Below are 26449 nucleotides of genomic sequence, written 5' to 3'. Positions count from 1 at the left end.
TTTTATACGCAACCGACAACGTAGACGTAAACGCTTTATCTACCAGGTTCACTTTGGCCACACTGACGACCTACCGACCGATCTCCACTTCACTTCACTTCCGCGCTGCCTTGGCGGTAACATGGCCGTTTTCTCCGTCCTGTTGGGCTGGACGGCCCCGGCGGTTCTACTCGTTCTGCTTTTGATCGCGTTTCTCTCTTACTGCGTGTACCTCAAATACACTCACATGAAGTACGACCACATACCCGGGCCGCCGAGAGACAAGTAAGTCAAGTGGCTCCGTTACTGCTCGTCCTAATGTCGCGTGAACTTGTTGACACATTGTTTTGCTCCTCGCAGTTTTTTCTTCGGACATTCACCGGCGCTTCTGAGTGTCATAAACGGTGACGGAGTTATCCACGATAAGTTACTGGAGTGGTAAGTGTGTTATTCTCCTCAGAGTCACTGAAGCGGAGGCAAGTAAAGGATAGGGGGATGGGGATAGGTTTCGGCATGGCCGGCCTTTATGCTGGTTGACCCGTGCAGAATGATGCCAGCAAGAGTAAGGTCGTGTGTGTGTGTCTGTGTGTCTGTGTCTGTGTGTCTGTGTGTCTGTGTGTGTGTGTGTGTGTGTGTGTGTGTGTGTGTGTGTGTGTGTGTGTGTGTGTGTGTGTGTGTCTGTGTGTGTGTGTGTGTGTGAAATTAGTCCTAATTGACTCACTGACAAGTCGTAAAATTGTGTCTTTAAACTGGGGGTCTTTAGCACCTGGTCCTCATGTGTGTGTTTAATATATGAGGTGCTACCGTGAGTGTGAACTCCCCTTTCTCATTCAGAGGCTTTCCTCTCTCTCTGTCTTGCTCTGTGTCTCGTCCGTTTCTTTTTCTTTTACCCTTGGGGAGTGACGTGACCTAAAAGCATCACAATGAAACTGTAAAACCAGCCCTCCCAGTTTGTTGTGTGTTAATACCCTCACATGTGTATTCTGACACTTCTCAGGTGTAACTGTAATTCTGTCAAACTCATCTATGAGTTGTCCCCTGCAGGTCAGAGAGGTACGGGCCTGTTTACAGGATCAATATTCTTCATATCGTTACACTCGGTGTCTCCTGTCCAGAAGCAACCAAGGTAAACACTGCACCTTTCAGGAACACATTTGTGTGCGGTCTTCTGTTGCATAAGCATCGCACTGCTGGACAAAGACCAGCATGAATCAGCACAATTATTAAACGCGCAGAGGTCAATGAAAATGTCTTTCTGTGGGCCCCTCTTGTGTTCTCAGGAAATCCTCATGTCCCCCAAGTACCCCAAAGATAGGATAGTCTACAAGAAACTCTTCAACCTGTTTGGTCAAAGGTAATAAATCGGTGATACTCCTGAAACACGGTACCATGTTGTCCAACGGACCTAGCAACACTTTAACAATGTCAATATTTGTGATGGGTGATACTGTCAATATGCACATCGGACGCTTCTGAGATACATCATCTTACATTGTAATCAGAGGTCCACCGATGTATTGGTTGGCACAAACCTGTCCGATATAAGCCCCTAAAGATTTTGATAAAGGTTTGATAACGACATCTTAGGAAACACTACCCTTTTTTTTCGTATAAATATCAGCTGTATGTATCAGAAATGTTTTTACGCCCCTAATGTCAGTATTGGCATCAGCACCAAACAGTCTGCCCTAACTGTAATGTCCACTTAGGTAATCTTAGCATGTTTTAGATATGTTTGTTGTCAGTCCATGTTTGTGTGACGTTGTCCAATGTTTTGTTCCGTGAAATCATGTGCAACCTTCTTAAGAACTTATAAGAATTGTGTTCAATTCCTCTCTTCAAGGTTCTTTGGCAACAGCATGTTAGTAGCACAGCACCATGAGCAGTGGTATAAACAGCGGCGGATCATGGACCCTGCGTTCAGCAGCTTGTGAGTTTATTATGATTCATTCTGCAACCAGAGACAGAATGGTGAATCTACATTTACCTTGATTTTAAGTACAGCGTCTACAATCATTGCAGATCCTCTTCAGAAGGTGGGCAACTCTTTTTAAGGCTTCTCCTCTCTTTGCTTGCAGGTATCTGCGAGGTCTAATGGGCACCTTCGATGAGAGGGCAGAGAAACTGATGAATAGCTTCACGGATGCTGCTGACAGTAACACTGAGGCCAACATGCTTGCCCTGTTCAACTGTGTTACTCTGGACGTTATTGCTAAGGTATTGTGTTAATCTGCTTCTTCTGCAGCTGCTCTAACCCAAGTTTTTTTTATTTTTATGCGAAGATTCATCCAATCATTGTAACCAACTCAATATTGAGTTTCCTCTCAGATTGGTTTCAGTGTGGACTTGGAGCTGCTGCATAATACTTCACCCTTCCATAAAGCCATCGAGACATGTCTAAAAGGGATGATTCACAATCTCCGAGACACCTTTTTTGAGGTATGTCTTCACTGCCAGTTTGTTTGGAGTTAATATGATTAAAGGTTCATAAACTGTTATACTTCCTAAAATCCTTCATTTCCAGTTTAATCCAAAGAACAGATCGTTCATTAAGGACGTGAGGGAAGCGTGCCGCCTACTGCGTACAACCGGAGCTCGGTGGTTAAATGAAAGAAAGAACGCGATTAAAAGGGGCGATGACATCCCCAGGGACATCCTCACGCACATCCTCAAAGCTACTGGCAAAGGTTACAGTCTCTAAAGTTCACACTCCTTTATACTGGATAAGACTTATGATTAATTGTTCCTGTGTTGTAATCAGCCATGGCAGCTGCAAACAATAGGATCTAGATAAGAACATAAAATATTGAGAGTTGCGGACAGCTTAACTAAGAAAGTAAAAACACATTTAACATTTTTCATTTCAATATACAACCCATCATCTATCCATATCAAAAGGCAAAATAAATGGATAGATTAGAAACAGATATGTAGCTGTAAGTACCGAAATATGCCCATTAATCCAAAATGGATGCCTATGATTATATGATATTAAAATGAGTTGAGAAGTCAAATATTAGTTGACACGTTGATTCCATTTTCTGTTGATTCCAGAGGAGAGCACTACTAAAGAAGAGGAGGAGACCATGTTGGACAATTTTGTGACGTTCTTCATCGCTGGTGAGTCTCTGTTGCTTCTGCCCTGGTTTGTGAAATGAATGTGAAATCGTGAAATTAGTTAAAGGGACATTTAACCCAAAATGTCAGTAAAATGTGTCTATCCACCGGTTTCAGTATGAGTTCTGAAATTATATTTATAGCCCACCACTGTGTTTGAGTTAAATATTATTATGTAGCTCCAATTGATTCCATACACACTATCTAAACTGTTTTTTCTTCTTTCTGCAATGATGTTGCTACATTGTGGTGTAGCTGTTCACAAAATAGTCCGTGCATTATTTGAGTGTTGTTATTGTTGAACTGTGAATTGTTATCGGTTTGTAGGTTAACTGATCTATTAAGTAAATTCTTTTTTGTTTAGAGATGAAGAACACAATCACTTTAATGTCACGTTAATGTGTGTTGTTTGAAAGTAACACTGATTCATTTTTTGTCATCTGTACATTTTCAGGCCAAGAAACAACAGCTAATCAACTCGCTTTTTGCGTCATGGAGCTGGCAAGACATCCGGATATATTGGAGAAGTAAGAAGAGCATTATTTGTTATTAATAATGTAGCTGCTGAATGATGGTTTCTTGAATTGTGTTTTGTTTCTCAGGGTGAGGAAGGAGGTGGATGATGTCATTGGGATGAGACAGGACATACACTATGAGAACCTGGGGAACCTGACCTACCTCTCACAGGTATATGCCATGAAAAGGACATGTTTCAACTCTCAGCTTTAAATGAGAAAAAAAGAAAATCATCTAGAGATCAGGACAAACCAGTATCGTTAACTGAAATGTGCAGTTGTTAAGCAACTGGCCCACACTGTAACCTCCCCCCAGGTGCTGAAGGAGACTCTGAGGATCTATCCGCCAGCTCCAGGCACATCTCGTGATGTACTTGAAGACATGGTCATCGACGGCATCCACATACCTGGAGGATTCAACTGTATGGTGAGTCATTCACTTTTGAATGTCTGGAATGCACCTGCAAATCAGAAAGTATGTAGCATCTAAACCCAAACATGTCTTATAGTGTGTTTCTGTTTCATGTTTCAATGAATTGCTCTGAAATGTAGTTCAGTACCTATGTGACTGGGAGAATGGAGAAATTCTTCAAGGACCCACTGAAATTTGATCCAGACAGATTTCACCCAGATGCCCCTAAGTGAGTTGCATACAAAGACAAGTTTCATTTTTACTCTTACTGTGTCAGAGCATTGCTCCATATAAGAGAATGAAGTCCATTTAATGAGTTGTGTCTTATTTGTTTTACAAGGCCTTATTACTGCTACTACCCTTTTGCCCTTGGTCCACGCGCATGCCTTGGCCAGAACTTTGCTCAGGTGGGTGTTGACAAAATGTATATAAATGTGCCACATACTTGGTATCCACATATGTCTTGGGTGATCAGATTTACAAGTGGCTCTAAGTACAGGTGTGAACGCACCTGAGATGCACGGCGGACGCATCTGAGATACAATCACTCATCAGTCCATATATCCGAAGGTGGTCAGGGACGCAAATGTCCTGGGCCACATTGAAGGACCGCCCACTCAGCTGACGTCCTCGATGTGCTCTAGTCAGAACCGAAAACATTTTGACACTTCACACTGTTTCCCATACTTGTAAGGCTGTCATACAATTTTTTCTTATTTATCTATATTTTTTTTTACTAAAGTAGAATTTTTTACTTTTTCAAATGAGTAATTACTTATTTCATTATATAGCTGAGCACATTGTACTGATTTGCTCAGCTTCTCCTTGACCCACTGTCACTGTCTCTCACACACTCACACACACACACACATACAAATTGACAAACACAAACCCATTCCTTGCAATGATGTGACTGTTTATTTACATGTAGAGCAGTGGCGTGACTGACGGGTTGGGACAGGCAAGTGTTCCAACAGTCAGTTTTCCAGATGACAGAGCAGACAGGCAGCGGAGCACGGCGGCTTTCACACAATCGGGTTTCCAACGGACTGGGGCAGGACAAGCATAGCAGATATTTTATGGGTGGGAACTGGTCCAACAGGGGTGAGGCAACCAGAGACTGATAACAGGCAGAGTAACAAAAAGTGGAAGTGCAGGCCAGAGGAGGCAGCTGTAGAATTTCTACCACAGACGATGGATGACGATCTAGTGGATTCTCGTAGGATGGGCCGCTCTTCACATACTGAGACAAGCCTGATAAGTTGATGGTAGAATTAAGCTCAGGCGTGCAGGTGAAATGGCAAAAGAACAGGAAACAGGAAGACACGCCCCCCCCAGCCAGCCGCACACTAAAACTGGAAACACAGACAAAACATGGGCAAAACACACACAGCGGGGTCACTGGAGACACATGAGGAGAAACTTTCTAGCAAACTTCGAGCTGTGAACTCGTGATGGGGTCACCCGACATGCATGTTGATACCATGTCTGAACAGAGCCATGTAAACACCCTGAATGTGTTTTCAGATGGAGACTAAAGTGGTGATGGCCAAGCTGATCCAGAGGTTTGATTTCACCCTTGCCCCTGGAGAGACCTTTGACATATTGGACACTGGCTCACTTAGACCAAAGAGCGGAGTGGTGTGCTCTATCAGACACAGGAATTACAACGAGAAGAATGACCACACAGCAACATAAGAAGAAAACACAATAGTCTTTGGGCAGAAATTAGGTTGTTGGGTTGCTCAGGTAATAGTTTTCTAACTTTTGAATGCTGTCAGATTGTTTTATTACTTTCTGAATGATGAAAAGGTTGTAATGATCATGATTATTGTTATTTCCAAACAGTAATGGGGATATGGGGAAACAAATAGGGTTACAGGGCTACAGTATAATTTGTACGGTGCTGGTAAAGTGGGAGATTTGTACAAGGTAAAAGGGATTTTAAATAAGGAAGGCTATCACTCCATTTTGCAACGTCATGCCATACCCTGTGGACAGCGCTTGATTGGAGCCAATTTCCTCCTACAACAGGACAATGACCCAAAGCACACCTCCAAATTATGCAAGAACTATTTAGGGAAGAAGCAGGCAGCTGGTATGCTGTCTGTAATGGAGTGGCCAGCGCAGTCACCAGATCTCAACCCCATTGAGCTGTTGGGGGAGCAGCTTGACCGTATGGTACGAAAGAAGTGCCCATCAAGCCAATCCAACTTGTGGGAGGTGCTTCAGGAAGTGTGGGGTGAAATTTCTACAGATTACCTCAACAAATTAACAGCTAGAATGCCAAAGGTCTGCAATGCTGTAATTGCTGCAAATGGAGCATTCTTTGACGAAAGCAAAGTTTGAAAAACAAAATTAATATTTCAAATAAAAATCATTATTTCTAACCTTGTCAATGTCTTGACTATATTTTCTATTCATTTTGCAACTCATTTGATAAATAAAAGTGTGAGTTTTCATGGAAAACACGAAATTGTCTGGGTGACCCCAAACTTTTGAACGGTAGTGTGTTTACGTTTTATGTACTTTATGCAAAACATATGTTTATTATCTTAATTCAAAAATATCAAGCCTCACCTCTTTGTCATAAGTGTTTGATAACGAAATCAATATACGACTATCAGAAATTTTAAATCAAATATTTTATCGAGGCCTTCAAAAATCCATATCGGTCTGGTTCTTTTTTGTAAAGGCTGTGTGGCCAACATGCAGAGTGAAGGTGTTGTGGCCGTGTGTCCTATGCTTGTCTGCTGGAACGCAAAGCACAGTCAATTCCTGAAAACTCCCCTTTCAGAGCAGTGCTTACAAAGTGTGTACCATTGTCACTGCTGATTTCCCATGGTATTTTTTTATGGTATGTGGATTAAAAATGATTTTGGAGAAACATGAAAACCTTATGCAGACAGGGTTTGTTGTTTGGTCCAAATGATTGAAACGTACCTGTTCTTTCATCCAGTTACTCTTCTCCTCTTCTGTCGTTCTCCTCTGCAGCTTTTGCAGATCAGCTGTTGGTGTTATGTGTGTCAGGAAGTGAAACAAGCTGTGTGGTTAGGGGCTATTTAGCTGCGGCATTTGCAGCTGCATCCACCTTGGCATTTCCTTGTCAAACAACATCTGTGTTGTGATTGTGAATGTACAAATAACTTGTTTGGCGGGAGCAGCACAGCTTCCAGCAACTCAGCCACCAGTTGGTAACGCACACTAAAACTAAAACTGATGCTCTTAGCCTTATCAAAGCACGTTTGTCCTTGAAACTCATTCAGTTTAGCCTGTTTCAAGCTATTATGACACTCAGGATTGGCCTTTTTCATCACTGCGTCCACATCCCAGCAAACTGGACAGTGTGACAGGGGCTAAACTTGACCTGAATGAACCGTGGTTTGCTTGGACCAAATATAAAAATCTGGGTGCGATATATGTCAACATCCTTTCTCCCAATAAGAGATATTTGCAACATACACCATTGTTTGATTATTCACAAGTTGATAGTAACAGAACAGTAAATGGATTAATCCAAATAATCCATTAGCTATCCATGCATTATCTATAATGCTTATCCTTTGAGGGTGGGGGGGAGCCAATCTGAGCTGACAAGTGCCTTAAGTGAAAGGCGGGGTACACCCTGGACAGGTACCACAGGGCTAACAAACAAACACTGCCTACATTTATTCTTATTGTCCAATCAACCTGCATGTCTTTGGATACGCTAACACGGACAGAACGTTCACAATCCACCAAGAGGTAAACTGGGATTCAAACCATGAATCCTTTTGCTGTGAGGCGGCAGCGCTGACCACTACCTTCATCTCCCAGTCGTACTTAATATATTTTAAGGGTTTTTGAGGTGCAGGAGCCCATCCCAGCTGCTAAAGGGCGACAAGCAGGGTACAACGTCGACAGTTCCCCAGTCTATCACAGGGTCGAAAATTTGACTCAACCAATCAAATTCACAGGCAACTTAAGAGTAGTTAATAACCTAACCGCCATGAACATGAAACTGAGATTTGAGCCTAGAACTCTGTGGATGTGAGGCTCTGCTCAGAAAGGATCTTGAAAATAGTAAAGCTACCCGATGTGTAACTTGCAGCGATAACAATGGAGTATCACAGAGGCCTTATCTCAACAGGAGGCACTCCTAACCCTAACCTCTAACCGGCTTGTCCGCTCTGGGCATCTGTAGCAATATGGGGATCCAACTATGGCGATGGAGATATTTACAAATATATAAGGCTCATTCTATCAAAACAAAAACACTTACATACAACTTAGATATGAGAATTATTAGAGAGCCTTAGAAATTCTACACACTGGCCCTTTAAATCAAAATCATATTTACTGTATATACTGGGGGCCCAAAGAATGGAAGGAACATTAGTCAACAGAGAGGCATGTCTGAACCCATGTGTGTGTTGGGTGTGTATGTGGATCTGTGTTTTTCTAATTGTGGAAAATGTGGGGTTTCCTGCCACCAGTAAGCCACCTTTTGACATAGCAAGGAGCCAAATCCTCCAATCGGACATGAATCAAACATGTAGACCTGAGCTCTACTGATGGAAAATGTTTTGCAACCTGTGTGGTAATTGTACATCTGCTGTGCACCCCCCCCCCCCCCCCCCCCCCCAAGAAAGGGGGGAAGAAAGAGAGAAAAAGGGAGGGTATCGCTCAGCTTTAAATCAACCACAGTATATCCCCACATCCCCTCCCATCCCACACACTCTTAACTCCCAATAACTACAACAATAATACAAAATAATTTATAAAATGTAATTAAATAATGACAATAACAGTAATGAAACAAGAAGAGAGAGAGAGAAAAAAAAAAGAGGGATATTAAAAAATGCAAAGGGGAGGTAAATAATTAGACTCATAAGTGAATTACGTAGTAGCTTTTTGTTTTTTTGCTTTTTATTTCTGTACAATGTTTGTTTTCTGCGTCCTCTCTCACCTCTCATCAAACCCACTCAGGTCTATTCCACTGTGCGTCATACTGTTAATCTGGTCTTAGTGAAACATGGGCTCTACAGTGTAATGAAGTTTACGCCATGGACCATGTGGCCTCCTCTGTACTTGCTGCTGCAGATATCTATTTATAGGTATCGGCCATGTGCCTTTGAGCCTCCACTCATATAAATACAATAATCAATCTGCCTCCCATCATCCCTATCCCTGCTTTACTGGTGACTAAATTGACAGAAAGTACAGTATGTGACTGCCAAACAAATTCTACTGGACAACACAAGGGCAGAAGGAAAGTCTTTTGTTTAACTTGAACTTTATATTTCACCCACATAACACAATAATTATCTAAGCACCACAGTTGTTGTTCCTCATTGTGAGTTCAGAAAGGTTGGATGCAGCCCTCCGTGGAAAACCAGAAATGTTTGAAGCCGCAACTGATTTGTATCTTTCCAGTTAGTTGTAATCCATCTTTAAGTCGTCATGCATCCAACTATTACAAAATGTGTTTGTTGAGTTTGGACCAAGTTCCTCCAGCAGTGTTATTCAAAAGGCACAATGCAGGAACACGATGAATAGTATTTAGCCAATAATCATTCCCAGGGATTGTGTAGAACTTTCCCACAACATTTGAACTTTGGTGCACGCCCAAACAATGTGGTTAAAGGAACCTTTCTCCTGTTTGCAAAGCCAACAAAGATCTGAATCAGAGCAACCCATCCTGTGCAATCAAACAGGGGTAAAATATGTCCTGTGCACGAAATTATAATTGATTATTTTGTTCTTCGCTTATTTGGATGTATTGTGAGCGGTTTTCCAGACATGGCTCCAAGGTGAAGGAGTGTTTTGAAGATCAATCCTCACGTTCCTGCTCACGTGTGTCAGGCTCAGTTTGCGTTTTGGAGTCAGCTCTTTCTCCATAATAACCGATTCTGTCACTCCGACAAGAAATACAGTTGACTCACCTATGACTGACAGTGTGATTTTAGCCGTGATCTTGTAAAGCATTGTGTGACAGCATTTGACACTGAGCCTGTCCTGACTGGCTCAGGACATGTTGTTTTAAATGAACTGTAGCTTTTTGCAATAGACATATTGTGTGCTGTGGAGTGTATGTGTGAGTTTCTGTCCTGGATCCTGACTTGTACCTGGCTCAGGGGTCAGTCAGTCACACGTGAAACACCCACTGCACGTCCACGAACCTCCTCAGACTATTGTCTCAGAATCGGCCTCTCTGTATAGATTGCATGGCTCTCCACGTTCTGCAGTGTCCCAGCAGACATGATGCTCCCTGGGTAATCTGACTGAATCCAGTGAATCTGTCTGAGAAGTGATTTCCCCTGGAGACATGTTAATCTGTCCATGTCCATCTGCTCTAGACCGGCCACGGTGGATGTCATGTACTTTTGTCTGATGGCCGAAAGCTTTCTCAAATCCAGTTGTGTCAGGAAACTTGCGTTAGAAGTAAATCTTCAGCTCAGAGTCTGGAGGCTCTCAGTCTTACCAGGGAAGGATCCCAAAAAAGAAATACTAACAATACCGATAATAAATATGACACCATGTTGGTGGGGACCTGAGTGTAACTCATTTGTCATCAGACTCTGATACATAGAGCACAGTCCTTGCTGACATGCTCCAAAACAGCCTCATATACCTACTTATTAAATCCACTGTAGTAATCTACTGTACATTCATATTCCCACTGTCTTTCTAGTACAGTGAAATCACATTCCAATGCTGCATGGAGGCTAAAGTGGTAATGGCCACTTTGACTTTTGGACACTAGCACAGCTCTTAAAACCAAAGAGTGGAGTGGAGCCTCTTGTCGTTTAGGGGGCATTACTGACAAATGTACACAGGAGGGCGCTGTAGTCTTGCAAAGAAATCTCAAAAGTGCTTGTTGAACTACAATTGACACTGAAAGATTGTTACTTTAAGTGGGCTGTTGTCATTTTATGCTGTTAATTAGGTTAGTGGTAAGCGGTGGTCAGATCGTAGTAGAACGCTGATCAGGGTCAGGCTTCGAATAATCTACAGTAACTTGAACAATAATTTACACAGCCCTTTAATAAAGGGGGATTTTAATGTAATCCGTGTCTTGTGATGTACGTAATAAACACACACACACTCACACACACAGATATACAACTTCACAAATAACAAATATATATAATAATAATAATAAGTAAAAACTAATAAATAAAAGTATATATATTTATATGCTGTGTATATATATTTATTTGTAAAGCTGTACACACAGGTTTGCATAGCTATCGTTATTAGGACATTGCAGTCAGTGTGTGTGTGTGTGTGTGTGTGTGTGTGTGTACTTATATGAATTTACACATATAGACACGTGTCCTAAGCCACAGTTCCTTTTGCTCTGTTTTGATTTATTTGAGAGATCGATACGTTCCCCTCGGTGTCGAACTTGTGTGACTGTTCCTTTAAGAGGGCGGAGCCTCGGAGCGTCGAGGCTTCACTTCTCTTCTCCTCCACCTGCTGCCCACTCCCATGCCTCCTCCTGATTGGCTGCTCAGGCCCAAATCCTCTTGAATGATTTCAAACCAAACCCGAGTGTGTGGACATCCAGGAGGAGGAGGAGGAAGAAGAAGAAGAAGGGGAGGGGGGGGGGGTTGCTCTGCTAATTGTGAGCTGGCTGGAGAACCCAGAGCGCCTCCACCACACAGCACCTTTACTAAAGAGGCTTACCCGGGACCGAGAGACGCGCTGAGAGCAGCCGGTGAACGACACAAACAGGCTGCTCACTCGACCGTTCGCCATTTTTCCCGAGTTAAATCAACACTGAGATCTCGGTTAGTTGCGCTTCACGTTCCCCATCAGTGGGACGGAGCGATGTCCGGCGGCGGACATAGCGCTGGAACGTGGTGTGTGGCGCGGACGGGATTCCTCATCGGGGACCAGCGGCTGACTGGAAATCACTGGTGAATCAATTAGAAAAATCAATACGTCACGTGTTTGTGTTTGGGACGGAATGTGAGTAGCGAGCTCCCAGTCAGGATTCTCCGCTCAAAGATCAGTGAGGGCATTCACTTCGTGCTCGGTTGGCCGTAGCCTCGCATCAGTATTTGTATGATCGGCCTGTTGAGGAGGACACACGGCGTTACTTTCAGGACCATGTTCTCCTTCTTCAACTCGACTCATCTGAGGGTTGGTTCCGATCGTTAACACCGAGACTCCGTTCGATCCGACCCGAGACCGAGCCGACACAGTCATGGCTAAAACCCCATCCGAGGGACCGATGGATGACCTGAGCCAGCACACGGACGAGGAGCTGCAGCGGCTCAGCAAAGAGGATCTGCTCCGGAGACTGAGGAAGGTGGACGGGGAGAAAATGAACTTGATGATCGAGCACGGGAACATGATGAAAGACATCAACCGGAGGCTGCAGGTGCACCTGCACGAGATCCGGAGCCTGAAGGAGATCAACCAGAAGCTGCAGGACGACAACCAAGAGCTCCGGGAGCTCTGCTGCTTCCTGGACGACGACCGGCAGAAGGGCAAGAAGCTGTCCCGGGAGTGGCAGCGCTTCGGCCGCTTCACTGCCAGTGCCATGTGGAAGGAGGTGGGCACCTACATGCTGAAGCTGAAGGAGCTGGAGGCCAACCAGGACACCGTGCTCCGGGAGAACACTGAGCTGAAGGAGATCATCTTCATGCTGGACGAGGAGAGGAACGGAGCCGGGTCCAGGAGCTCCATAGACAGCCAGTCCAGCCTGACCAACCTGAACGGGGGCACCGGCACGGTCCGGGATGTCGGGGACGGGAGTAGCACGTCCAGCACAGGTAGCGCTGGGAGCCCCGATCACCACAACCACATACACAAGCCCTCAGAGAACAGTAAGGTGGGCCCCACCATGAGGAGGTCCATGGATGACCTGTCAGCACCACACCATCACAGGAGCATCCCCAATGGACTCCATGGTGAGTACACACACAAGGCCGCCAACTTCTTCCATCTGCTTCCCCAAACTGTCACCCAACCAAGTTGGATGTGAGTTTTAAAAACACAGCTCATAGACCCATTTTTCTTTTTAATATCCCTTTTGATTTCATTTTTTTATCTTTGGGTCTAAAAGTCAATCTTCTGGTCTAAAACCTCTCCAGAAAAGGGATCTGGATTTCTTGCCTTTTTGATGCCACTGAAGTTATACATTATTACTCTTATTCTATGTAGTGTGAGCACAGTAGTCTATTACTTCTGTACTCCTCTCCCTAGTGTCCTTCCTAGCAGATAAAACAGTCAGACAGTTTCACAGTCACCATATGTGTGTGATGGCAACATACAACATATGCTGATCAAAATTGCTGTGAGGGATTATCATGAGGGGGGTCTTGGCTTAACCTCACTGTAAAGTCTTGATTGGGGTGATTATCACACGCACACACATATACACACTGACCACCCTGCATCCTTAAGTGGCCTTTTTAGTCCCACGCTACTGTCGTCCGAATCTGCACTGATTTAGGTCACTGCACTTAGGGTCCTCAAGGAAGAGGACTTATCTTAATAGCTTTTGGAGGGGACTCAGGCAAATAGTTTTTTTTTTTTTTTTTAGGGCCGTTCGCTGATTATCATTGTTGTCCTTGGTCACAGAGGAGCACTTGTGCCTGCTTAGGGCCCATTTGAAATGCATGGCAAGGGACCAGAAATCAATGTCCCTGTTTTAAGACCTAAATGCGAAAGCTGGGATGAAAATGCCATGATGGAACAAGAGGACACTAAGCCTCGTTCAGCTACATGGGCTGATAACTCGCCATGATCTGTTTGGCGAGGGGAATAAACACATTCATGGGCCAAAAAAACCCCATTTATTTTTTTATTTTACCGTGATGTACAAGGACAGGGTCGGATGTATGTTGGAGCTCAGGGGAAGCAGCTTCAAATTAGATCAGAGCGGTCATATGTTATCCATCAGATGGTCCTGGAATTGTGGGCCATACAATCTGGGACGTTAAGCGATATCAACGTTTGGAAGCATGCACAAGGAAGAGCTGAGAGAGCCCTTAGTTCAGAAACACACACACACACTCACACACATTTTTTTGGCAGTGTTTTGCTGTCATTATGTAACATCAATATTGTGTCTGCAGTGGCCCAGCACCTCTCTAAGCCGCTGTTGCGTTAGATGTGTGACATTGGGTGCCCCTGAGGCCTCTGGCGCTGTGTGTTCATCACCGACAGTGATGTACAGATACTCTATAACACGCTAGCCCATTTCACTCGGGAGGTTTATTATTCCGTTGTTCAAAGCAATGCATTGGTAATGAGATCGATGTTATCGGGTCTCAAATAAAGCTGAGCATCACAAATCTTTCTGGCTTTTACATAATTGCAAACAACTCCATGCATAGAGGAACACAACTTCTATTGGCATTAACTAAGATGTCAGTCGATTTTAAAAACAACAGCAAAGCACTGGATCCCAATCTACAACTACTCAAGTCGGAGGACTGCTCCCAGAGGCAGTCAGATCAAACAAGTGCTTCATCACTTCTATCAATAAATAATCCTCTAAACCTCCGATGTAAAACATACTGTAGTCGCCTGCAGGTTGAAGCTGAAACTTCTGCAGAAAATCCTTCTCCAGCACAGACTTACACAAATTGCCTGCTTGAAACCTGAGTGAAGCGACCATGTTGCGGGGTCAGATCTGGTCGCGGTGTGAGGTCTGCAGAGTGGCTTTATTTAATGCTGTCCAAATGCCAGTGGCTCCCTTGGGCATTTAGGAGACAAGCTCGAGGACCGCCGCTCAAGTGCTAAACGAACAGCATCTGTCCGGATGCCAGACACACACAGATGGGAAGAAGGGAGGGAGAAATGAGTTTGGATACCAACGAGTAAAACCAACTGGTCTTGAGCTGGAGGCTTCTGTTTCATTCCATTATAGTCACATTTTATGATTTTGGCTAATGCATCTGTTTTTAAGATTTTAATTTCTTTAGGGGCAAATGGGGCACTGTGAGAGGAATGCGTGAAAGAGAGCCCAGCAAAGGGCCCTCAATGGGTCTGGGTGGTGCTGTGGGAGTGGCTGAATGGCTGTAAGGGGTTGGCTGGGAAGCTTGGGGGTGGAGTGGTGAGGGACTGTTGGAGGGCATATTGAGCACAAAGGAGGCTGGGTTTCAGAGGCATCCTGCTGTCTGCTTAATTGAATTTCTTGTGCGTTGACACGGCTGACAACCCCTGCTCCCCCACACCTCTTCCTTTTGGGCATGGCTGTGTATATGCATGTTTACGTGGACAGGGTGAGTGTTGTAATGTGTAAGGAGAGCAAAGATTTTCTGCTCTGAAGAAATAAAAGATAAAGCAACTCCGTGTTTCATATCATATAAAAGCGACTTCTATTTCCAGACTGCTCACCGTCTGCGGTCACCTCTGGTGGTCTGCAACCCAGTTCCAGTCAAAGGCCGTGTGAAATATGATGCTGTCACAGAGAGCTTGCATTAGGCTCCCCTATAGTGCCACAGACTGAGTAAAACCTTATGAGATCAAGACAAAGTGGCCGAGCGAGACAGTAAAGTGGTGCTTTGACATTGTCCAGATGAACTGATAAAGAGCCTCTCTGCAATAATGCTTGTTGACCTTAAGCAGACCCTCACACATTCCCCTGGCCTTTTTAGCTGCCAAATGGCTTTAAAGGAACAGTTTTTCTAATAACCACAGAGAGTGTGCGAGGCCTCTCAAGACTAGTGCAGAAAAAAAAAGACCCGGGCTGACGTCAACATATTGTGCTACTTTTACCACTTTGAAATCCCTCAGCATCAAGACCGGGTGGGGGACAGCATCTGATCGGCTCTCCTTGTGCAGCAGGATTTTATTTCTCTGAAAGTATTTCTGCTCTGTAGAAAGTGGTCTCTGTATAAACCCTTTATGATGTCACCAGTTTCAGTACATTAAAGTTGATTTAATGGAGTGAGCTTGACTCATGCCACATGACCTCAGTTTCTTAAAAGTTACTGCTGTCTTGGTTGATGAAAGTCAGCTCATTGCAGGCATGGACTGATTAGAAGCAAGCACGCTAGGAAATGAAACTTGGTTAAAATAAATATTGATTTATTAAATGAGTTTCGCCACAAGTTACTCAAAGTGTGGTATGTGTATGTTTGCTTTTCAAAGGCTGGTGAGATGTTGAGTTAGGCACAACTACCGTTGACAGCTGGAGATTTGCAGCCTAAAACAGTGGACCTTCATTCCTGAAAAAGTTTACACTGGCCTTTCTCTTCCCTTTCTCAGAAAGGCTGGGTCAAACCAAAATTTTAAATGGGGGAATTAGTTTTTAAGGTGCCATAAATTTGCCCATTTAAAAAAAAAAATAAATAAAAAAAATAAAACTACCTTAGTCAGCGCTGTGACCTTTAAGAGAACGGAAAGCCAGAGAATACAAATGGCGGACGCTAACACAGATCATTAGCTGTGTTACATGCACTTTTAATTTCCTCAGGCATATTCAACCACATACAAATATGTTTTTTTGAATAATCTACAGATATATTGTCCTGTTAGCAGTGTATAACCAACACCAGCTATCATGGAGTCACTACATGGCCGACGACCAAACCTTTTGTACAGAGACACTTTTCAGACCTCATCAACACAAAGGCTGCACGTCCATTCCACTGCCCGTGGCTCTCGGAAACTAGTTAGATAGGTTTAGTGATTCACCGGAGATTAAGAGCTCAATGCATGAATGTGAATCTGATTAACATGTTGTGTCACATTCCCTGTGTCTGCGTGGGTTTGCTCTGGCATCATCCCACAGCCCAAAGTCATTGGGCTAAGGTTAATGGGTGACTCTAAAGTGTAGCTGGGAATAGTTGTTTGTCTCTATGTGTCAGCCCTGCGATACGCTGGAGACCTGTCCAGGGTGGACCCCGCCTCCCGCCCAATGTCAGCTGGGATTGGCTCCAGCCTCCTGCGACTCCTGTAGGATAAGATAATGGATGGCTAATGGATGGATGGGTGAATGTTGTTTGACTGCTTGAACTGTTCTCTTGAGTAAATTGTGCTGTTCCTGCGACACCATGCCTTCCTGTGTTTAGTCCCTCTCCTGAGTCACCCAGTAAATCTCCCCACTTAGGCTCAAATTAGGTTCAAATTAGTCCTAATTGACTCACTGACAAGTCGTAAAATTGTGTCTTTAAACTGGGGGTCTTTAGCACCTGGTCCTCGTGTGTGTGTTTAATATATGAGGTGCTACAGTGAGTGTGAACTCCCCTTTCTCATTCAGAGGCTTTCCTCTCTCTCTGTCTTGCTCTGTGTCTCGTCAGTTTCTTTTTCTTTTACCCTTGGGGAGTGACGTGACCTAAAAGCATCACAATGAAACTGTAAAACCAGCCCTCCCAGTTGGCCGTGTGTGTGTGTGTGTGTGTGTGTGTGTGTGTGTGTGTGTGTGTGTGTGTGTGTGTGTGTGTGTGTGTGTGTGTGTGTGTGTGTGTGTGTGTGTGTGTGTGTGTGTGTGTGTGTGTGTGTGTGTGTGTGTGTGTGTGTGTGTGTGTGTGTGTGTGTGTGTCAGTCATCATACTAACGCAAATTAGTCAGTGTCTTGACGCTTCTGTGCGACAGAAGCGTTTGGTTGTTCTCCCTCCGAGGTTAACCATCAAGAAGCTTTAAAAGTTCTGACAAAGCATTTTAGTCTCTCTTGAGAATACAGTCTTGTATTATCAGGGTCACTTTTTATGAGAAAGAATCAAAGTTCTTGTTTACTTTGTTTACACGACTGTAAAGTCTTTATCGCCACTTTAGTTTCTTCAAATAACGAGGTCGGGCTTTCAGTTTCTCTTTTGTTTTTCCTTAATCAAACATCACTCAGTGAATCACAGCCTGCTAGTCAAAGTCAGCCTCGGCCCGTCATTGTGTGCGGGGGCTCCGTTCTCATTTCAAAGGAAACTGGTGGATCCACAACACAATGGTGTTTTCCTCTCGGCTGTGGTTTCATGTCATTGTCTGGCATGTCTGTGAGGCAAAAAAAAGGCCGTCTGAGCAGGAATAGGATGTTTTTGTCGCTAATATCCTGTTTGTCCACGCTTGGATTCATGTTTCGGTGTTCCGAGATGCTGACTTGAGCTCTTGCAACCTTACCCCTGGTTACATTTGTACTTTTCTCATAAAGGGCGGTATCATTGTGTGTACTCAAAACTTAAATAAAGGAAGAACAACCACACTTGCTGACTTAACTGAAATTGCAGTTCTGATTTAATTGCGAAAATGAATAGTATCACATCAGGTCATGTGAAAAGATGTAGTAGAAATTGTTGCCCTTTTTAAAACCTACTGCTCTAAATAGGAATGCTGATATATACTTTCTTTCAATGTTTAGTTTTGAAGTTTGCAAACTTCTACCAAATTCACAAAGGAAGGCACTGAAATTATCTTATGAACTCCCCCTGGTGTTGTTGACATTTAAATATACATGTATATAAATATATATTTTTATCTCCCTCAGTGACTGAGTAGCGTCAGGTACTGTTTGTTTGGCTTGTGTTTCCCAGCACCCTGCCGGTGTGAGGCCGGGTCGGCTGATAACGCTGATAATGGAGTAGAAACACACACACACTTAGAAGAGACTGAGAGAAAGAGACAGAGCCACCGGGGGGAAACTCTCAGCTGTGAATGAAAAGCCAGCCTGTCAGGATGTCCCACATTCCTGGATAAACAAAAGAGGAAGTGGGTCTCTCTTCTCTTAGTGACACAGCAGGAATGAGACTATAGCAGAGAGGAACAGGAAGACGGAAAATGATAAAGACGCGTGTGTCTCTAGGTCATTTCTTTGAACTTTTGCCTCCTCCCCGTCTTCTGTTACCTGACGGACTCGGCTTCTCCTGTCTTCTCCTCTCGTTCCGTCTGCATCCATCTCTCTCCCTATTCTTGTGAACCTGCTGTCTGATCCGCTGCCCGTTCATTCCCATCATCTCAGCACTCGGCCGACAGAATGAGGTTATTGAGCCAGCGTGAGTCTTGCACACAGGGACATACTCACTGTGAGGACTAATGCAGTGCCTTTAACAAAACAATAAGTTTTTTCAGCAAGTGTGTGTCTGTGTGGCCACCACTGTCTGAGTGTGTGACAGTGCAGATGTGTTCTGGTGTCACATACATCAAAACAATGTATGTGCTTACAAATATTTGGTCATTTTTTAGGTCCTGTGTCTCTTTCTTGTCTGTACTGATCTAAGTGGATGTCCATCTTTTTTGTTCACTGGGCAGCGGGCTGCTAGTGGGGATGGGTTGCTCTGTTGCCTAGGCAACGGCAATGATCAGTGGGGTGATCGTGGACGGCGCCCATGCTTAGCCTCAGAGTCACTGAAGCGGAGGCAAGTAAAGGATAGGGGGGGATGGGGATAGGTTTCGGCATGGCCGGCCTTTATGCTGGTTGACCCGTGCAGAATGATGCCAGCAAGAGTAAGGTCAGCTGTGTGTGTGTGTGTGTGTGTGTGTGTGTGTGTGTGTGTGTGTGTGTGTGTGTGTGTGTGTGTGTGTGTGTGTGTGTGTGTGTGTGTGTGTGTGTGTGTGTGTGTGTGTGTGTGTGTGTGTGTGTGTGTGTGTGTGTGTGTGTGTGTGTGCGCTGTTTCAAACCAACTCCCACATTAGTCACAAGAGGGTGTGGTCAGAGTTATGCTCATTTTAACTTGGAAATACCTGAAGTTGATAACCATCTTTACTTTCAGATGTTACTTGAGTTAGTTTAAGAAGCAGATACAGCCTGGCAACTTTATCTATTCTGATAAAGGGTTTTCCGATATGCAATACAACTACATGAAGAATTTTTATTTAACTCCCTATTTACCTTATCTCTGTATTTACTAAATACTGTGTTCTCTTTCGGTGCAGTTCAACAAGTTACAAACACCCTTCTTAAAGGTGTTGTGGCCTTTTCTATTCGCACATCCAGCAACATTAGTATTTATATGTTTCTTTGTATCATCAAGAAAAATATAATACCAGTAGTGTTCTTTTATCTCTGTTTGTGGTCTCTACCAACTCCTAAAGAAAGGTCAGGTTAATATATAAAACAATATATTGAATATAGCAGGTTTCAAATATTTCTTGGTTGCTATTGTGTTTCCTGGCTCTTCATCATCTGGTATAGACTAACTTTATTTTCTTTATTGTGATGCTGCTGTTGCTCAGTCTAGGACAGTAATTCTGAGATTCCTCTTCAAAATACACCCATATATGGATATAAATAATGTGGTTGACTAAATGGAGGGATAACCTTACTCGCTCCAATTACTATAAAAGTAAATGCACTTTAATTTGGTGCAGTAGTAGTGTCTCTCGTAAAAGCGATGAATACCATATTTAACTTGCACATATTTCCTGACAAGATGTTATTTTGACTCAGTTTAAACAAGCCCTTACAGAGTGCTCTACTGCATTGTAGCTTGGCTATATAATTATATAATCCTTAACTGAATAAAGTTAATTTTATTTACGGACTCTGCACCCTTGGCAAGACCCCTTTTATTGATCTGTGTCCTATATCTGATCCAAACTGCTGATAAGGATGTAGAGGACATTCACGGGAGGGAATTCAATAGAGTAACTGGCGTCATTGTCAAAAAACCCATCTGGGGCCGCTCCATAAACTCACTATCAGCAATTCAGTTTTGTCCGTGCATCATGCCCGGTGACCTTCGGCGGTGGAATGGTCCCAGGTTGCCAAAAGTCAGCAACTTCTAGACAGAGCACCTCATCATCAGCTCCTTTCGAGGCCCGGGAGGAACAAGGTGTTCATCTGGATTTTCTCTCCTGTCAGCCGTTTGCATTTGGTCACCGTGACATTGGAGGCCGGAGTCAGCAGATGTTCTCCCTTTTTTTTGCATTTTAATAGTGCTGTCACCTCTACCCGGACTTGTAGTTTAACAGTTACGGATTGTTTTCTTCCACACTTGAGTGCCTGTAATCTCGCCATGGGGGCAACTTTTGCTTGGTCCCATATGGAATGGCTCATTACTTTCCAAGTTGAGGGACACATTGCTTCCTTTGGAATCTGTGCAAATGTTTTAGCTGCCAGCTGTTGTGATAACAAAGATATTGGAACACTTGATTTGATGCTCAGACAATAACAAATTCACAGTTTTCACATAGTTGTGCAGGGCTTTGCATAACTGCAGCGCCAGAAAAATGTGAATCCGGCCTCGGCCCCCTCAAGATGGATGAGATAATGTGAAGCTTTGACGGTCAACCGAAAGCATCTGGAATGAATTGTACAGTCTCGGTGCTGTTGCTCCATCCTCGGGAAGATTTTTTTTATGAATGGTTTCAGGTAACTGCTCTGCTATCCCAGATGCTAATTTCCTCTTGCAGGCTGGTTTTATGTGCCAAAACTGGTGTAACTTGGGAAAACGTGTCTTTATTGTTTTGGGATGGGCCTTGGAGACAGACGTTTCTCCTGATTCTTTCTTGTTACTTGGAGCCTGAAGCAGTAGCTGCATGACGAGCAGGGATTATGTGAGGACTAATTTTTTTTTGCTAAATATGTTAAGAATTAAATAATTTGGGAACATATGACTTGTCTTTTTAAGTCTTCTGTTACGGCAGAGGAGTTTGAGGGATTGCAGCCCTCCTCCTCCTTTTCTATTAATGCCCCACATTAATGCCGCTGTGGCCATCTGTCAGTGTGGCCTATTGTTGGTGTTACAAAGATGGTGGGAAAAAGTAGTTTCCCCTCGGTCTCATGCGAACAGATCTGAGTAAATCTGCCTTTAGCTTGGAATGAGCTGCAAGACATTTTAAACTTGGAATTATTTCCCTCTCTTGGCATTTAAACAAATCTTTTAAATTTGGTTTTCATGGAAAATGTCTCTGCTCTGAATTTTTCATTCCTCGGCTCAGGAGGTCATGTCTTTGTCAGCGCTTTTCTGTTTGTCTGTTAGTTAGTAGGATTAATAGATTCATGAAATAAATCAGGCATGTTTAAATGACTGACATTTATAGATGTGTATTGATGCAGATCCCCCCCCAAAAATCTGGATCTAGTGAATTTAAATGTGGTTTCATAAGGGGACTGTTTGGGGTTGGCAGGGGTATCTGCTTTTTAAATTTGATTCTTGTTTAAATGTGTTTTAGAGTTTTTTGTGTCAATGGTCCCTGTTTGTATTCATATGTGACACAGAATATGTAAAGACTGATTATCATACCTAAGATAAATATATCCCTATTAATAGTTAAAGGTTGTGTTGTATAGTATAAAAATGTACAACTGACTTCTCCCTCTACCTTGATAGGAATGAGCTTTATAGAATCATATGATATATGACCTCCCACAAGAGTTTGGCTTTCTGCCTTCAGTACTAAATGGAAAACATTTAAAATATCTACATTTTTTTCTAAGCGGATAAGGAATTTATTGAAGCTATGTCAAGATAGATAATGAAACAAGACACTGGAGCAGCCACGTCGGTAACATAAATAATCCAAACATATTTAGAAATGTTGTAACCTTCAGTCCATTCATGTTACCCATTGGGTCCGAAACCTGTCTGCCTTGTGCTTTCTTAGATAAAATATATGAAAAAGAAATTTGACAGACGAAAAGTAGGTGAGTCACCTGGGGAAGGTCAGAAGTGAGTTCTGAACTCTCAGTGCTATAAATACATCATCAATGCTCCCTCCACATGAAATATTTATTCAGAAAACTATTAATCTCTCTTTCCGCTGTGTCCCAGTTGTGCTGCTCATGATAAGTACTCATCGGCAATATTATCTCTGTTGAAATTTCATCAAAAATGTATTAAGACCACCGCACTTAACAAGGCTCCATCTCGGATTATAAAGGCTGATCAAAGTCATTATTCATTTGAACTGCCAAGCGCGGAGAGTTCGATTCCAGCGGTACGACTGTGACAATCATAAAGCGCTTAGGTGGAAGCTGATAATCATATGAAAATGCAAGCTCACGGAAAAAGGACTGGCAGCCTCGATAGATGAGAGGCAGAGAGGTACAAGTACAAATGCTTCTTTATCTTTTCATCTTATTGCATGTGATTGATATTCATGGCATTGGGGGATATGTGTGCTGGTATTACTGTTGGTGGAACAATCAGGGATGTCCACACGATTATCTAAAACTCTGGAGATGTTCCTGGGTCCCCCTCCGATCCTCTTTAACTCCATCTGCCTTAGCTGTGGGTTCAGCAGATGCACAGATAATGTCAGATTACACGTGGGCTGCTTGGCTCTGGTTGTCCGCAGGGACAGATCTTAAAAAGAGGACTGTGGAAAGTGGACTGGAGGTAGAGATGGAGAGAGTTTCGTTTTAGAGGGCTTTGATGGAGGTTACACAGGGCTCACACGTATGCCTTGTGTTAACGCTCGACGGTGGGCGTGCCTGAACAGATATTTTCTCCGTCCACACAACCTTCATTTGACCAAATATCTCTATCCAAACAACGCCACAAAAATGACCACAAACGCTCAAACAAGCATGCCAGCCCAATAGGTGATAAAGTCAATGATCAGTCAAATACCAGAGAGAAAGCTGGCGTCCAAATACTATTGGGCGAAGCATATCCCTGTGATTGCTGCTTAAGTGGTGCAGTGATGTTAAATTAAGTTTCTAGCCGCCATTGTTGTTGTTCTTTAGGGCGACATCATCGTTTACCAAACGCTCCATTTTACACAGAATTAGAAATCCGAGCATTTTAGTGAAAAGTATAATTTTGACGGGGACAGTTTCATGCTTGGGACACACAACATGGCCACATGGCATGGCCTTTCACGCTAAGAGCAATGCTAGCTATCAATACAATGCTAAAGAGAGGTACAAGGGAATTATAATCCACAAGCAGATGAACACAGCTCGTTCACCAGCTGCCCCTGCCTCCTCTTTTGCATTAACGCAATTTGATTGGCTAGTGTCGTCACTACTGCATGACGCCAAATCATGAATTCACCCCTCTCAAAGTGAATTAGCAGCGTTTTAGTTGAAGCCTCCAAAGAGTACATGTGGGTCCGGTGTTAGACGAGGAGGTGGTTCCCTCTCTTGTTCCTGGGGCAGTCACTTTCCGTCAGGATGGACCTCATGGCTTTGTATTGGGGTGGTTTGGTGTCAGATTGGGCAAATGGAGCCACTTATTCATCTCTGGAGGGTCATCACACAGCATATTTCTCACTCACGCACTGAGAGGAGATGACATTTCTGACAGCCAGTTATAGCTGGCCGGTTTCTCCTCTCTTTCTCTCAGCGCTGTGGCCTCTTTAGTTCCGATCTCACGTCGCTCTGCTGCCCTGCTGCTGTTGTTTTTTTTGGAGGAGTTCAGAATCAGCACATTTTGAATTGGGGAACAGCAGGAAGGCAATAAGGGTTGGTGTACATTTGACTCTGTGTGTTTCTCATCAGGCACCAAGCTGCCCTATATTCTCTCCTCTAATCCCGGAGCTCAAAACAATGATGTGCTGTCCTTAAAAGTTAAATGGGCCCTTCTCACAGCTCCATCTGAGAGCTGTGTATGAGTCATTCTCGACAACTACCAATCCACTGAAATGAACATGAGGCGAAGACCAAGAACAGTGAGAGAACACAGGCCTCTCTGCATAAAAAAAGTGTTTATAAAATATAGAAAAATGTTGTTTATTCTACCAGTGAGTTATTAACCAGGCATCGACTTAAAATCTTGTTGTAGCTTTTGCTGAGTAAATATGTTAGCTTTTATTTGCTGGAGCTTGTTAAACATTAGTGCTTCTTTAATAATTAAAATTGTCACTTTTTGTGACTTTTAGATTTTTTGGTCACTGTCACATTCAGACTAGTTTTAAGTCTTGCAGGTCTACTGGGGCCAGGCAATAAATCAAATTTGTCATACAGACCAAGATCTACTCAAATCCCACATTATAATAAATCGTTTAAATCTAATTTAGGTAAAGTGAGGATAGTTAAGCATTCCTAGTAATAGTTCATTGGTCTCTGGGGTTCTCATTGAGACTTAGCAGAGCACATATGTCGTCCATCAAGACCAGACAGTCCCCCGAAATCCAATCAAGATAGATGTCAGTCCTCTTAATATGCCTAATTTGTTTTCATCAAGATCCATGAATAATAGCTTGGAAAATAGGTGAAAATGTAAAAAAACTCCATGCAAAATTTGCAATGTTAAAAACAATTCTTTGTCCGAATCCACAAGAAAACTTAATGGGTTCTTTCTTGGCCTATGTCCCACCCTTTCACAGATTTGTATGTAAATTCATTTAGCAGTTTTTGTGTAATCCTGCTGACAAACAAACCAACCAACCAACCAAAAAAAACCAATAAGGACGAAAACATCCAAGCGGAGGTAAGGTAGAGATTATATAGTAGGAAGAAAATAGCCTAAACACAAATAAGAACATCTTAAAATATTAAGGGTGAGAGATCTAGCGTTATATATTGCTCTAATACTTGTTATTGCTCCAGAAGCCGTGCCGCTCCTAATGCTGTCTGATTGGATGAGGACTCTTGAGTGAACTCAGTGAACCTACACATCCGTTTTCTTATATATGCACACTCGAGCACAAAAAAAAAAAAATCTTTCTCTACAATCTCCACCATTTCTTTAATGATTCCCTCTTTGGCCTTTGGCTGCCTCCGTAGCTGTACCCGTCACAATTTTCTGCGATCTCAATCGGAAATAGATTAATGGAGCAGCAAAACCAGCCAAGGGGGATTTCAGGAGAGGTTTAACCGTGTTATCTCCCATATATCCTCTGTGTCTTACCCGCTCTTCTCTCAGTCAACAAAAGATGTAAGGTAAGGGATTAAACCACTGACGTTTCAGCTCTGTCGTTGGCTCTCTGAAACACAGCAGAGGGTTTGGTGGAGAGGGCTTCTCCGTTAAAAGGATTTGAAGATCCAGTGCTGCCCACCACTCTTTTAAATACTTGGCACGTAGCCTTGCATATGATATGCACTGTATCAACCGAGGCACTCTCTTAAACCCTTTAGAACACATAACGGTGTTAAATGGCGTGCGCACTTTATGAAAGTGCCCTCATTGGGGTGCAACAAGGTGCCCTAACAGGAAGTAGATGGATAAAGGATGGGGCGAAGCATGAAAGCGTCTTCCGAGAGGGCTCTTGAGGAAAACCTCTGAGAGAAACATGCAAGGTTGAAGATCCAGGAGCAACAGAGGACACTGCAGAGCAAGCGGCTTCTGCCTTTCTGCTTGTTGCTAGGATACCATGCCCCTTTTTTCATTATTATGGGGTGTGCTTTGCCATGCTTTCTCTATAGACTGGCAGCTCCTTTAGCTCCTTGCCTCTCCACAGTAATTCTCTCTCATTCCCTTTTGACAAATTTCTCAGATTTCGTTATTTTTGGTCAGAGAACTTTTAAACAAGCTTAATCTTGTTTCGGAGGAATGCGTGTACAGCCAGTGATTCTTTGTTGCCACCAGGGATGTGCTCCCTCAAGAAGGTATGTGTACTGTATACCTATGTGTACTGTATACCTTCAGGGCCTCCTTGTACTCGG

The 26449-nt window shown here is 43.3% G+C and overlaps 2 protein-coding genes across 7 annotated transcripts in view; both read left to right on the top strand.

Annotated features, from left to right (window-relative positions):
• Window positions 1–24: 24 nt before the first annotated feature.
• Window positions 25–5925, top strand: LOC117758428 (cholesterol 24-hydroxylase-like). Of its 3 annotated transcripts, XM_034580098.1 has the most exons (15): window positions 25–264; window positions 340–417; window positions 1024–1105; window positions 1260–1333; window positions 1823–1909; window positions 2058–2196; window positions 2308–2418; window positions 2504–2666; window positions 3034–3099; window positions 3551–3623; window positions 3699–3783; window positions 3928–4038; window positions 4164–4252; window positions 4364–4430; window positions 5551–5925. In XM_034580098.1, the coding sequence occupies exons 1-15, from the start codon at window positions 122–124 to the stop codon at window positions 5719–5721; spliced, it is 1539 nt and encodes a 512-aa protein (XP_034435989.1). In that variant the 5' UTR covers window positions 25–121; the 3' UTR covers window positions 5722–5925. The 3 variants fall into 3 exon arrangements, with proteins under 3 accessions (XP_034435989.1, XP_034435990.1, XP_034435991.1); XM_034580099.1 differs by lacking the exons at window positions 25–264; window positions 1260–1333 and having other exon boundaries at window positions 340–434; window positions 929–1105; XM_034580100.1 differs by lacking the exons at window positions 25–264; window positions 340–417; window positions 1024–1105; window positions 1260–1333 and adding an exon at window positions 1419–1456 and having other exon boundaries at window positions 1741–1909.
• Window positions 5926–11559: 5634 nt separating this feature from the next.
• ccdc85cb (coiled-coil domain containing 85C, b) overlaps window positions 11560–26449 on the top strand; it is a 47010-nt gene continuing 32120 nt past the window's right edge. For 2 of the 4 annotated variants that reach the window (XM_034580102.1, XM_034580101.1), the window contains exon 1: window positions 11560–12926. In XM_034580102.1, the coding sequence (XP_034435993.1) occupies window positions 12218–12926 (709 nt within the window). In that variant the 5' untranslated portion in view covers window positions 11560–12217. The remainder of the gene's footprint in view (window positions 12927–26449) is intronic. The other 2 variants (XM_034580104.1, XM_034580103.1) reach the window with 1 other exon arrangement.

Source organism: Hippoglossus hippoglossus, chromosome 24 (assembly GCF_009819705.1).
Source record: "Hippoglossus hippoglossus isolate fHipHip1 chromosome 24, fHipHip1.pri, whole genome shotgun sequence".
NCBI classification, from domain to species: Eukaryota; Metazoa; Chordata; class Actinopteri; order Pleuronectiformes; family Pleuronectidae; genus Hippoglossus; species Hippoglossus hippoglossus.
This window is presented reverse-complemented; position numbering and strand designations above follow the sequence as displayed.

What these genes read in the sequence shown, in the direction of transcription:
- LOC117758428 (XM_034580098.1), top strand. Translation starts at nt 122, where the DNA reads ATGGCCGTTTTCTCCGTCCTGTTGGGCTGGACGGCCCCGGCGGTTCTA. An exon ending in TCCGAGACACCTTTTTTGAG is followed by an intron (nt 2,419 to 2,503) that starts GTATGTCTTCAC and finishes CTTCATTTCCAG; the next exon opens with TTTAATCCAAAGAACAGATC. An exon ending in TTGGCCAGAACTTTGCTCAG is followed by an intron (nt 4,431 to 5,550) that starts GTGGGTGTTGAC and finishes ATGTGTTTTCAG; the next exon opens with ATGGAGACTAAAGTGGTGAT.